General features: G+C 43.1%; 1 protein-coding gene across 9 annotated transcripts in view; it reads left to right on the plus strand.

Annotated features, from left to right (window-relative positions):
• The window catches only part of DNAH12 (dynein axonemal heavy chain 12), a 277,218-nt gene that overhangs the window by 124,614 nt on the left and 137,729 nt on the right, over positions 1 to 14,875 (plus strand). For all 9 annotated transcript variants that reach the window (XM_053291166.1, XM_053291165.1, XM_053291159.1 and 6 more), the window contains one exon: positions 2,460 to 2,612. In XM_053291166.1, coding sequence (XP_053147141.1) covers positions 2,460 to 2,612 — 153 coding nt within the window. The remainder of the gene's footprint in view (positions 1 to 2,459; positions 2,613 to 14,875) is intronic.

Here is a 14,875-nt window from a genome sequence, read left to right on the forward strand (position 1 = left end):
TGATCAGAACACTGAAAAATCCAGTCAATTACAGTACTGTATGGCATATCCTTCACTTGCATTTATGACAGTAACATGCAGAGAGCTTAATGTTCTTCAACCCATAACCCTGTTAGAAAGATTGGAGGGGATATTTCGTTATCCACTCCAGCTCCAGCAGAAGTGCACAGTTATGGAAAGCACTGCTAATTAATATTGTCTGGAGACATGGAATCAAAGTTCTAAATGAAGTAGTTTATTTAGGAAATCCATTAGGGAGATAGATAAAACCTACATGCCTTGTTGCTAGCTACAAACAGGAATAGGGGAAGGGAGAAGAAGTCTGACTCTCAGATAAGAGAATGAAACCTGAGACTATCATTCTAACAAAAGGGAAGTAGAGTAGAGAAAGTGTACTCAGAGATGGAATTCCCTTGCTGGCTGTCTCAACCCCTAATGCCCCTACTGGTCAATCGGGCTGCTGTTGCTAAGATTCAATGCCACCAGGGGCTGCATCTCCAACAAATTTCAATGAGACTTCAGCATAGCTACTTTCTCCAGTTTAGGACCAGTTTTCAGAGATATATAAATCCAGTTTTAATTTTAAGCCTGATTTTAACTGGTTATAAACAGGGCTGTAAGAAATAGCAAATATATGTGTTCTGGACTAGGAATCACTCATCAGCATAGCAAAAAGATTGTCTTCAGTTTACTCGTGCTTCAAATAAAACCTGTGCTCTGTTGCACATGATTTGTATAGTACTATTAAAAGGAAGAGATATGAGGTGGCTGAGCTTAGGAATGAAAAACAGAAATTTTAAAAAGGGGAGGAGAAAGAAAGACAGTTGATTCTTATGGAGGCCCAATGTCAGGGGTTGGCTACTTCAGGAACTGGCTTATGCCCATCAAAGAATCGTGGCTCCCTAGTGGTTCGCAGTTGTGGCACAACTCTCTTGGATGAGAGAATCATGCTGTTGCTGCTGCCTTCTCTTGCCCTTCTCCATTTGACAATGCAGTGGCTGCTGGAGGAAGTCCATTTGTAGATAGAGAGGGTAGGAAGAAATGACAACAGAGCACATCCAGCCCATTTGTTGCCTAATGGTGCTGCCCTGACAGCTTGTGACAGCACTAAAGGAATGTCCCCTGCTGCCTGGTAAAAATCATCTCCCTTTCTGGTCCAACTAGTTTACCAAGTGGCAGTGGCAGCTCCTTCTGTAGTACTGCCTGTGGCTGTAGTGTTGGTACCATTTTTAAAATTGTCTAGTTCTGGACTGGTCCCCACATTTTAAGAAGGGCTTTGATAAACTGGAATGGGTTCAGAGAAGTGCAACTAAGATGGAGAGGGGCTGGAAACAAAGTCCTATGAGGAATGGTTGAAGTACCTAGGTATGTTTTGCCTGGAGAAGAGAGGACTGGAGGAGCATAGGATAGCCTTTCAATATTTGAAAGGTTGTCACAAAGAAGGAGGAGTGGACTTGTTCTCTGCTATTCCTGAAGTCAGGACCAGAACCAATGGACTGCAATGACAAGGAAGCAGATTTAGGATAGAAATTAGGAAGAATTGCTTGACAGTGGAACAGTCTGCCTCATGCAATGGTGGACTCTCCTTCTCTGGAGGTTTTCAAATAGCTGCTGGATAGCCACCTGTCAGGGATGCTCTAGTGGTTTCCGGTCCATTGAGCAGGGAATTGGACTAGAAGACCTCCGTGGTCACCTCCATCTCTAAATTCTATTATTCTATGAAAACTTGGTCCTGGTCCAGGTATTATATTTTTCTATAATTTTGTATTGATACACAATAGTTGCTTTGTGCAACTGATTTTCTTAGCTACTTTGAGCATGCGAACAGAAAGGCATGCTCAATAAGATAAATTGTGTGTGTGGCGGGGGGTAAAACTGGAAGAAATAATGGTGGGAGTTGAGAATGTTGAGATGGCTGGTTCACACAATCAGATAAACCATGGTTTGACAGGGAATGTAAGCTGAGCCTGTGTACTCCCTTTCCCCTCCTCCTCTTATGTACTCTACTCTGTCATAGAGCAGTGATGTTTCAGTCCTGTCTTGTGTGAAGCTGGAACTCATGATATAACTCTGCTTACAAGCTAGGATGTGAAACCACACTTTGAATTTGGTTTCACATCCTGGTTTGTAAGCCAGAGTTAAACAAAGTTCCTGGCTTTGCACAAACCATAGAGCTGGGGTTTAATAAGCCAGGATATCCAGTAGTGTACAAGGTAAGGAGGAAAGGGAGTGGCGAGTGTTTGTGCTCCTGACTGATAAACTATGGTTTATTGATAATCTGAATTGGCCAAAGTCTGATATGCAAGATGACGATGTATAAGAAAGCAAGATAGGACAATACACATTTTCTTCAATACTTTCACTCTGCCATTTATAACTTGGTGTAATTTTCTTTCTTTCTTAACATTGTGATAGTATTACATTTTGCACTATTTGTCATGAACTCTTTTCATTCTTAGATTGGAGCGTTTTATTTAAATCTTGGCGGTGCTCCAGAGGGCCCTGCTGGGACAGGGAAAACAGAGACCACCAAAGACTTGGCTAAAGCCCTTGCCGTGCAGTGTGTTGTCTTCAACTGTTCTGATGGTCTTGATTACTTAGCCATGGGGAAGGTAAAGTGAATTAAGTTCTAATAGTGAGATTTCCTAGTTAGACAAGTGTCACTTCCACTAATCAGCTATGTCCTCTTTAATCAGCAGTGTTTATCCTACTAACACATATTACACCCCCCCCCCAAATTAAAGATATATAATTTTTAAATATATAAAATCAACCAAATAAGTAGCAGTGTCTACAAGGTTAAGAACTTGTCTATTCCTACAGCATGGCAATATCAGTAACAGCTAGATAGGATGCTAAGGAATACTCATATGTGTATTATATATTATACTGTGCTGTGGAAACCTTTTGAAGCATCTGAATCTGGTCACTGTAATGAAGATAAATGGATGGTTGTTGTGAATAAACCAGTTTTGCAAGGTTTGTCTTTTTATAGCATGTCAACTGTGCTCTCAAAAAGCCAACCCCAGCCTCCAGAAACATGAGTGGTGTTGCCACAATAAAAGAACACACATTTGCTATTATTCTTATGAGCATCTACTGAATAATGCCCAAAACAAGCAACACACTTTCCTATTATTAAACCAACTGATCTGGATAGTGATTCCACAACAATCATAAACTATGGGTTCTGCACCTGCGCGGATCAACTTTGAGCAGAACTCGATAGCTCCTCGAGATGCCTTTAACCGCCTCCTGCATGTGCCCTGAAGTACCTTATAGTGGCGGTTAGGTGTCCTTTCAGTTTCTTTCTGACCGCCTAAAGGATCACATCTTCGGTTCACTAGAGCTCCTCAGTGTACTTAATGGCTTGAAATCAGAACGGACTGTGACTACTCTTCCCTTTACTCTAGGAATTTTTGACAGTTTTGAAGATAAGATGGATTTTGACCTCGGAACGGCAAAATGATATAGAGACGCTCATCGATTTAAACTTGTTTATGGCAGGATTTACTGGCTTGGTCCTGGACTGGAGTTAACTATTCTTTTGTATACCACCCCCCCCTTCTGTAATACTGTATCTCCCATGAGTTTCCAAGCTCCAAGGGAGAAGACCACCTTTAAGAGGTGCAAAAACTGCAAGGGGAAACTTCCTTCAACTGACGGGCACCAACTTTGTTTACTGTGCCTGGGAGAGGGCCATAGTGTGGAAACCTGCCCAATCTGCTCAGCTTTCTCTAAGCAGATGTTAAAGAACCGGGCAGGCCGACTTAAGGTCGCCTTGATGGAAGATGCACTCCGCCCAGGAAAATAGATGCCACAGATTCCTGTGGCTTCAAGGTCTACCTCAAAATCGGTACCGAGAACTGCAATTTCAATGCAGTTTAAACTCTCAGTGTCAGGACTGGCAGCCTCGACCTCGAGAGATGAGACATCCTTTTAGAAGCTGATTGCCATGCGGACCAGCCCCTGCTAACTTGGCAAAGAGGCACCTTTTAACGTGGTGATTCTCTTTATTTAGCAGGGGGAGAGTAACTGGCCCTCTCCACCCCCAGCACAGTACCTCCAGTGACTGTTGCTGGTGTTGATCTTATGTTTCTTTTAGATTGTGAGCCCTTTGGGGACAGGGATCCATCTTATTTATTTATTATTTCTCTGTGTAAACCACCCTGAGACATTCTTGGAAGGGTGGTATAGAAATTGAATTATTATTATTTCTTGTTTACACAGTCAGACAGGTGTTATTGACTGGTTTGTTTTATCCAAACATCGAGTCCTTCCCAAGGACCTGGGATGGCTGAATTTTATTGTCAATTGTTATAGATATTGTCGCAGATTATAGGCTGTTCCCAGTAAAGCTGCTTTTTGTAACTGGCTGATGGTGATTTCTGTGGCCCCTATGGTGTTGAGGTGCTCTTCAAGGTCTTTTGGAACTGCACCCAGGGCGCCAATTACCACTGGGATTATTTTGGTCTTTTTCTACCACAGCCTTTCAATTTCAATTTGTAGATCTTTGTATTTTGTGATTTTTTTCTATTTATTTTTCTTCTATTCTGCTATCCCCTGGTATTGCTATGTCGATTATTTTGTCTTGTTTTTCTTTCTTCTCGACTACAGTTATATCTGGTGTATTGTGTGGCAGATGTTTGTCTGTTTGTAGTCGGAAGTCCCATAATATTTTTACATCTTCATTTTCTTCAACTTTTTCAATGTTATGGTCCCACCAATTTTTGGCTACAGGTACCTTGTACTTTTTTTGCAGATGTTCCAGTGTATCATACCTGCTACCTTGTCATGCCTTTGTTTGTAGTCAGTCTGTGCAATCTTTTTACAACAGCTGATTAGGTGGTCCACTGTTTCATCTGCTTCTTTACAAAGGCGGCACTTGCTGTTTGTTGTGGATTTTTCTACTTCGGCTCTTATTGCATTTGTTCTTAGTGCCTGTTCTTGTGCAGCCAGTATTAAACCCTCTATTTCTTTCTTCAAGTTGCCATTCTTAAGCCATTGCCAGGTCTTGGTGATGTCTGATTTTCCACTTTTATTGTGCAAATATTGACCATGCAGGGGCTTATTTCTCCATTTTTCTGCTCGGTTCTTGACTTGTTCTTTTTTGTAGGCCTGCTTTGTTTCATTGGTGTTGAATAGTTTCTCGTTCTTGACCATTTGAAGTGCATCTTCTTCACTGTCCTTGATATATTCTTCAAGGTCTCTTTTCTCGTCCTCTACTGTTTGATGGACTTGCAGCATTCCTATTCCACCTGAGCTGCGAGGGAGGTATAGCCTATCGACATCATTGCGGGGGTGCAGAGCATGATTGATGGTCATGATTTTCCTGGTCTTACAATCCAGCGTTTCTAGCTCTGCCTGGGTCCAGTCTATTATTCATGCAGTGTATCTGATAACAGGTATAGCCCAGGTGTTTATGGCTTGTATAGTGTTCCTGCCATTGAGTTTGGACTTGAGGATTTTTCTAACTCTCCTGATGTATTCACTTCCAATTTTTCTTTTAACTTCAGTATGTGCGAAGTTATCAGCCTGGAGAATGCCCAAGTATTTGTAATGTTCTTTCTCTTCCAGGTTCTTTCTCTTCCAGGATCTTGCTTCCATTGGGTAGTTCTACTCCTTCTGTTTTTGTTATTTTTCTTCTTTTCATTATTAATGCAGCACACTTGTCTAGTCCAAACTCCATTGCTATATCGCTACTGAATATACGGACAGTGTTTAGCAGTGAGTCGATTTCTGACTGGGACTTTCCATACAACTTCAGATCGTCCATGTACAGCAGATGGTTGATTTTACTTGATGTTTTAGATGTTTGGTTTCCGAGGCCTGTTTTGTTTAGTATTTGTGAAAGTGGGGTCATGGCGATTACAAACAACAGAGGAGATAGTGAGTCCCCTTGGAAAATGTCTCTTCTAATGCTAACCTGTCCAAGTGTCTCGCCATTGATTGTTAGCTGTGTACTCCACATGCTCATTGCTTTTTAAAATAAATATCTGAATGTTTTTGCTGACACCAGTTGTTTCTAAATACATTTTAGTATCCATGTGTGAGGCAATGAATCGAAGGCTTTCCTGTAGTCAATCCATGCAACACTTAGATTGGTTTTTCTTCTCTTGCAATTTTCTAAAATCATTTTATCAATCAGCAGCTGGTCTTTTGTGCCTCTGGTGTTCAGGCAATTTCCTTTCTGTTCAACTGGAAGCTGTTTGTTAGTTAATAAGTGTTGCATGACTTCATCTGCTATTATTCCAGTTAATAATTTGAACATGGTTGGCAGGCAGGTTATCGGTCTATGATTACTTGGAACTGCACCTTTTGCTGGGTCTTTCATGATGAGATGAGTTTTCCCAGTTGTTAGCCATTGTTCAATATCACCTCCTTGCAAAATGTGATTGAACTGTTTGATAGTTCTTTATGAAGGCTTGTTAGGTGTTTAAGCCAAAAGCCATGCAGTTCATCATTGCCTGGTGCAGTCCAATTTTTAATTTTCTTTGCTCTTTCACTTATTAATTCTGGTGTTATTATTAGATCTTGCATTTGTTGGTTACATTTTTTGACCTCTTTCATCCAGCCCGCTTTTTTATTATAATCTATTGGATTGTCCCATAATTTCCCCCAGAATTGCACTGTTTCTTCTTTATTTGGTGTTTCTACGTTTCTTGCAGTTTCTCCTTCTATGCTTTGGTAGAAACGTCTCTGATTCGACTGGAATTGGAGATTCTGCCTGTGTTGTGTGATTCTGGCTTCGTATCTGCTAATCTTCTTTGACACTGCTGTTATTTGCTGCTTTATTATTTCCAGGACTTCTCTAATTTTCCTTGAATCTAGGTGGTATTTTTGGATCAGATACTGTTTGGTGTTTTCATTCTTCAGCTTCTTGTCTTTCATATCTTTCAATTTACTAGCATCTGATCTAAGCCTGGAGATTTTATTTTCTAATCTAATCTTCCATTTAGGTGATGTACTACTTTCTTTTTTTACAGGTCCACTGATCTTATATCCGAGCTCTTGTGTTGTTATTGTTGCTGCACTGTACGTTAGTTGGTTTGTTTCTTGCAAATTATTGGTTGTTATTTCTGCAAGTGCAGCATTGACATCTTTTAATGCCTGAGCAAGTTGTTTTTTGGCAACTGTTTTTAGACCTGGAAGTTGAACCCTGGTGGTTGTTTGGTTCATGTGCTCAGTTATTTTTTGCTTTAGTTCTTGTTGCTTTTCTGTTAAACGGCATTCGGGTTTTTGAGGTGAAGGCAAAGGGGAGGTTGCCTGGTTTTGATTTTGAAACAGTTCATCAACAGTGGCATCCTCTGTTTCCAACACCTCCTCTACCTGCGCCTGAGCAACTGCTTCAGTTGGTGGTAATTCTTCTTCCATATCTTGAGCCTGTGTTGCTCTTTGCAGTTCTTCCAGCTCAACTCCTGTGAATACTTTATTTCTTATTATGAATCTTCTCTGGTCTGCTAGCCTTTGTTCTGTTATTTCTGTATCTGGATGCTTCTCTTTCCAAATTTGGAACATTCTTTTTAAATAACCTCTTCTAGTTGGACTAGACTTGTAATAGCAGATCATTATTTCCTTGTTGGCATTTTCCGTATATATTTTTTCGGTTAAGCGACGTTTCTTCCAGTAACTTTGCTGTCTTCAGCCCTGGTTGCTCAACTGAAGATCCTGAGTCCTGTTGCCCACTTGCCACCAGATGTCCAGGGACTGTAGCACCTGGCGCAGTCCTTGTTGACCCGGGTGACGACCAATCCGGTATAGATTTATTAAAGTTATGTCTCACCATATTGTTGATGGGAGAGGCACTCTTTGTCTGGCTCCTCTGGTGAGACCTGTCCAGTATGGTTGGACCTCTGGCATAGCTCTCACCTTCCTCAGAGCACACAAGCCCCACAACCACACCAAGGTAGTGCCTCACTAGGGCATTATTATTATTATTATTATTATTATTATTATTGGCAAGCCCTCAAAAGAGGCACACACACAAAAAACATAACATAAGGCTCACAAGGAAAAAAACATAAGGCTCACAAGAAAAAGCATCAAAGCCAAACTTTGGATAAAACCCCATCTCCTACAGGGTTGCAACACACCAGGAGCCCACCGGCATCTACCTTGGATCAACATCAAACGGAGTCATGTCATCGGGCAGTATCGCTCTCTCCAGCACCAACTCCATAACAATCGCCTTCAACGCCTTGCTCAATATCGATGTCCTTGATATCGAGGTTGGGTGTGCAGACATTGGAACCCTATCACTATAGAACCTCTTTCTCATCGACACTAGAGGTGATATCGATGTCGGAGCCGCAGCTTACTATACCATCATCAGCACTGAAACCATCGTCGACATCAAAGACCAGCAGGCACCTGTCTGAAAAGAGTAAGAAGACATCAGTCACCCTTGACACTGATCATAATACCATGCAAGACCTTCAACACGGCACCGAGCTCGACATCAGCCTCCAACACGGCACTAAGCTTGACATTGGCCACGATACCGAACATGGTATCGGAACAGTGGTAGAGATGGATTTATGCACTACTCCATCACCGGACATTGTGCAGCTCTTACAGTCTCGAGAAAGCACCCCATCGACCTCTATGTTTAGGGATTGCTTAAGCCACGGATTGGATGTCGAGGATGATGAATCCGACCAACATTTCTCAATACCAAAAACACCTTCGGTATCGGGCACAACTCTATATAAGACCACCCCAGTATTGGGGCTATTACCACATGGGAGTTGGAGTGATACCATAAGCTTATCCCCAGAAGAGTACTCTTCATTTAAACAATGGCAAAGACAAAAGAATCAGTTGACGCAGACAGGAACACAAGTTTCACCAGGCAAGCAGGACTTCAGGGATACATCTGTACAGACACTGTCATTGCAAGAACCAAGGTCGCAAATTAGAACAATCTCCATTCAAGCAAGTTTCCCTCCTTTGCCATCGGCACCTACTCGAATGGTACAGCACTCAACAACCCAGACCTTACGAGTAGCAGACAACAAAAGAAGGGACACAAGGAATCTGCCAACTTCTTCGGCTGACAGCACAACGGACACACGTGCTACTATGATCCAACCTTCGGAAGAGCAGATAGGCTGAGAAAGCTGAAAGTTACATCTCAGATTCCTCAGGAGAAGAATCCAAAGAACATGTCCCAGAACCAAGTCAAGATGTATCAACAGCAGCATCAGTTTTGCCAACGGAGGAGTTGAAGTCCTATCATCAACAAATAGCGGAAATGGCTGAAGTGCTTGGCCTAGACCTCAAACAGGAAACTACTGATTTAGATGACCTGGTGTATAACTTTATGAAGAGGACTGCAGCCAGTGTACCTATCTATGTTACCGGTCATCACCGAGGCTACAAAGTCAGCTTGGGAGGTTGTTCAGACCTCCACCCCGACATCAAAGTGGCTGGAGACTCTCTATAGGATACAGGAAGAGGACAATAAACATCTCATCAAACATCCAACACCAAACCCAGTGGTCATAGATTGTGTATCTTTGCCCAGAGGTGGAAGACATCATACAATCCCATCTGATAAAGAGGGTCGTAAGCTGGATGTCCTCGGCAGAAGAACCTATTCAGCTGCATGCCTTTCTATTAAAATTGCAAATTACATTGCTTGTTTATCGAAGTACACACACTGTAACCTGACTCCATTTGAATTTGAAAATAAATTTGAGAATACCTTCGTCAGGACAACAGCAACACGGCAGCAGCTAGCTAATGCAAAGCATTTAGCTGAATCAGAATCTCGCACCTTAATGTCAGTGATAATGATGAGAAGACACGCATGGCTGCGTTCAACCACCTTGCAGAAGGAAGCAAGAGTGTAGAGAAGCACTTCATTTTAATGTGAAGAGTCTGTTTTCTGAGGAAACAGATGCCACAATGGAGCAGTGAAAAAAGTCAAAGAATACGGCAAAGTCTCTCATGACTCAGAGATACATGGGTTCTAGGTACCAACCTTCCCAAAGGAGGCCGTACACTTACTGCCAGAGTGAGTGTAAGGATTACAGAAGGCCATATCAACAGTTTAACCACAAGACATACACTCCTAAAAGTAGATCAAGTCAGCAGAACTGCAACAAGGCTGCTCAACCGGCCAAGCAGCATCTTTGATTGCAGTTAGAGCCCACCTGCACCCAATGACAAGACAACAATAACGACCATCTGTACAAGGAAAAACATCACCTTGACGCCAGCCAGAGTCACCATCAAACTGGCAAGTCATGCACAAGCATGGCACCGTATAACATCAGATCAATGGCTATTAAGGATAGTCACAACGGGATGTGCAATAGAATTTGTGACTCTGCCAGAGTTTAGAGGAATAAGATACTCTCCCGAAACTCCGACTCTGAAGTAAGAGGTCAAAGAGTTGGGGAAACAGGCAATCATGCCAGTACAGTGGGCTCACAGTCAAGCAGGATTTTACTCCCAATACTTTCAGATCCTGAAGCAGAATGGGAGCATACACCCTATAATGGGCTTATGTTGGTTGAACCTGTATATCAATGTGCGGAAGTTCCATATGATAACGCTGCAAACAATCCTCCTACACAAAGAAAGGTAGATTGCAACGCGGGATATGAAGGACGCTTACTTCCACATCGGGATACAGGAGAACCACAGAAAGTTCATACGTTCCCCGAGAGTCTTCACGAAGGTTATGGCAGTCATCATAGCCTTCCTTCAAATACAGGGCCTATCCATCTTCCTATAGCTCGACGATTGGCTCATCTCTGCAAAGACAAAGACACAATTAGCCCCCCACATCCAGGTTGTGACATTGCTGCTGCACGACTTGGGAGTGCAAATCAATTGGGAAAAGTCACCCACCAAGCAGCTACAATACATAGGAGTGATACTAGATATGGATGACCAAAGGGCCTACCTACCAGAGGACAGGATAGAACGCATCCAGATAATAGTGCGACTGTTCCAGGATGTACCGCTACAGAAAGCCAGAACAGTGCAAGTACTCTTGGGCTTGATGGCTTCGTGCACGCCCACAGTTGGCTATGCAAAATTGAGAATGAGAAGACTACAAATGTGGTATTTGTCAGAATTTTGTCCCAATGTAGATTTTTAAGGGAAACTTCTCCATTTACCAAAAAAGATATTGGCTTCACTACAATGGTGGACCAACGGCAAGAATCTCAGAGAAGGAATGCCATTCAAGACTCTGATGCCCACACTGACTCTTACGACGGATGCCTCCATGCAAGGCTGGGCGGGGGGGGGGCTCATATGTCAAATCTAAGGATGCAAGACCACTGGTCAGCTCGAGAAAGACAGTTGCTCATAAATTTCCTGGAACTACTGGCCGCCTTTAAGGCTCTGAAGTCATTTCAGAACATGATCAGGGACCAGGTGATCCAGCTTCAGATGGACAATACCACTGCTATTGCTTATGTAAACAACCAGGGAGGCACTGTATCAAAACCAATGTGTCAACTCAGTCTGCAGATGTGGAATTGGTGCATAGTAAGGAACATTCGCATGATGGCCATCCACATAAGAGGAGAAGACAATAGTCTCAATAGTGGATGCATTGAGCATTAGCCCGGTACTCCAACAGCACGAATGAGAACTGAATCTCCTACTTCTGGAAGACCTGTTCACCGTTTGGGGAACACCAGTAATCGACTTGTTTGCAACAGCCCAGAACAGGAAATGCAAACAGTACTGCTCAAGGATGGGTCTGGGAGAATGATCCAAGGGCGATGCATTCAAATTTCAATGGAGTCAGAGTACATTCTACTTGTACCCACCGTATCCTCTACTGAATAAGGTGGTGGCCAAGGTGCTGCAGGACAAAACCAGAGGAATTTTAATAACTCCCTGGTGGCCAAGACAACCATGGTTTCCGCAGCTACTCAAACTTTCTGGCCAGAAACACAGCAGCCTTCCACAGAAACTTCCACAGCAGCCGGACCAGATATCTCAAGGAAAAGGCCAACTGCTGCATCCAAACCTCGCCATACTAAATCTGACAGCATGTAAAATAGGTTACTGAGGAAATTTTGGTTAATAACAGAAGAAGATCAACAAGAAGGAACTATCAGGCCAAATGGAAGAGATTTTGCACCTATGTGGAATCAAGGCACTTCACACCCAAAGACGCAACTTTAAAGGAGGAGCTGCTATACCTTACATCCCTGAAATCTAGCAGACTCGCTAATGTCTCTATCAAGGTACATATGGCAGCCATCTCAGCACACCACAGTGGTTGGGATGGAAAAATGGTCTTCACCCACCCTAGGTGTAAAGACTTCATGAGAGGAATAAATAATTTGTACCCGCCAATTCGGCAGCCAATGGACAAATGGAGCCTGTCTCTCGTACTTGCTACTTTAACGGAAATACCTTTTGAGCTAATGTGCTAATCAGAATCTCGCACCTTAATGTCAGTGATAATGATGAGAAGACACGCATGGCTGCGTTCAACCACCTTGCAGAAGGAAGCAAGAGTGTAGAGAAGCACTTCATTTTAATGTGAAGAGTCTGTTTTCTGAGGAAACAGATGCCACAATGGAGCAGTGAAAAAAGTCAAAGAATACGGCAAAGTCTCTCATGACTCAGAGATACATGGGTTCTAGGTACCAACCTTCCCAAAGGAGGCCGTACACTTACTGCCAGAGTGAGTGTAAGGATTACAGAAGGCCATATCAACAGTTTAACCACAAGACATACACTCCTAAAAGTAGATCAAGTCAGCAGAACTGCAACAAGGCTGCTCAACCGGCCAAGCAGCATCTTTGATTGCAGTTAGAGCCCACCTGCACCCAATGACAAGACAACAATAACGACCATCTGTACAAGGAAAAACATCACCTTGACGCCAGCCAGAGTCACCATCAAACTGGCAAGTCATGCACAAGCATGGCACCGTATAACATCAGATCAATGGCTATTAAGGATAGTCACAACGGGATGTGCAATAGAATTTGTGACTCTGCCAGAGTTTAGAGGAATAAGATACTCTCCCGAAACTCCGACTCTGAAGTAAGAGGTCAAAGAGTTGGGGAAACAGGCAATCATGCCAGTACAGTGGGCTCACAGTCAAGCAGGATTTTACTCCCAATACTTTCAGATCCTGAAGCGGAATGGGAGCATACACCCTATAATGGGCTTATGTTGGTTGAACCTGTATATCAATGTGCGGAAGTTCCATATGATAACGCTGCAAACAATCCTCCTACACAAAGAAAGGTAGATTGCAACGCGGGATATGAAGGACGCTTACTTCCACATCGGGATACAGGAGAACCACAGAAAGTTCATACGTTCCCCGAGAGTCTTCACGAAGGTTATGGCAGTCATCATAGCCTTCCTTCAAATACAGGGCCTATCCATCTTCTTATAGCTCGACGATTGGCTCATCTCTGCAAAGACAAAGACACAATTAGCCCCCCACATCCAGGTTGTGACATTGCTGCTGCACGACTTGGGAGTGCAAATCAATTGGGAAAAGTCACCCACCAAGCAGCTACAATACATAGGAGTGATACTAGATATGGATGACCAAAGGGCCTACCTTACCAGAGGACAGGATAGAACGCATCCAGATAATAGTGCGACTGTTCCAGGATGTACCGCTACAGAAAGCCAGAACAGTGCAAGTACTCTTGGGCTTGATGGCTTCGTGCACGCCCACAGTTGGCTATGCAAAATTGAGAATGAGAAGACTACAAATGTGGTATTTGTCAGAATTTTGTCCCAATGTAGATTTTTAAGGGAAACTTCTCCATTTACCAAAAAAGATATTGGCTTCACTACAATGGTGGACCAATGGCAAGAATCTCAGAGAAGGAATGCCATTCAAGACTCTGATGCCCACACTGACTCTTACGACGGATGCCTCCATGCAAGGCTGGGCGGGGGGGGGGGGGCTCATATGTCAAATCTAAGGATGCAAGACCACTGGTCAGCTCGAGAAAGACAGTTGCTCATAAATTTCCTGGAACTACTGGCCGCCTTTAAGGCTCTGAAGTCATTTCAGAACATGATCAGGGACCAGGTGATCCAGCTTCAGATGGACAATACCACTGCTATTGCTTATGTAAACAACCAGGGAGGCACTGTATCAAAACCAATGTGTCAACTCAGTCTGCAGATGTGGAATTGGTGCATAGTAAGGAACATTCGCATGATGGCCATCCACATAAGAGGAGAAGACAATAGTCTCAATAGTGGATGCATTGAGCATTAGCCCGGTACTCCAACAGCACGAATGAGAACTGAATCTCCTACTTCTGGAAGACCTGTTCACCGTTTGGGGAACACCAGTAATCGACTTGTTTGCAACAGCCCAGAACAGGAAATGCAAACAGTACTGCTCAAGGATGGGTCTGGGAGAATGATCCAAGGGCGATGCATTCAAATTTCAATGGAGTCAGAGTACATTCTACTTGTACCCACCGTATCCTCTACTGAATAAGGTGGTGGCCAAGGTGCTGCAGGACAAAACCAGAGGAATTTTAATAACTCCCTGGTGGCCAAGACAACCATGGTTTCCGCAGCTACTCAAACTTTCTGGCCAGAAACACAGCAGCCTTCCACAGAAACTTCCACAGCAGCCGGACCAGATATCTCAAGGAAAAGGCCAACTGCTGCATCCAAACCTCGCCATACTAAATCTGACAGCATGTAAAATAGGTTACTGAGGAAATTTTGGTTAATAACAGAAGAAGATCAACAAGAAGGAACTATCAGGCCAAATGGAAGAGATTTTGCACCTATGTGGAATCAAGGCACTTCACACCCAAAGACGCAACTTTAAAGGAGGAGCTGCTATACCTTACATCCCTGAAATCTAGCAGACTCGCTAATGTCTCTATCAAGGTACATA

This window comes from Hemicordylus capensis, chromosome 2 (genome assembly GCF_027244095.1).
Source record: "Hemicordylus capensis ecotype Gifberg chromosome 2, rHemCap1.1.pri, whole genome shotgun sequence".
NCBI classification, from domain to species: Eukaryota; Metazoa; Chordata; class Lepidosauria; order Squamata; family Cordylidae; genus Hemicordylus; species Hemicordylus capensis.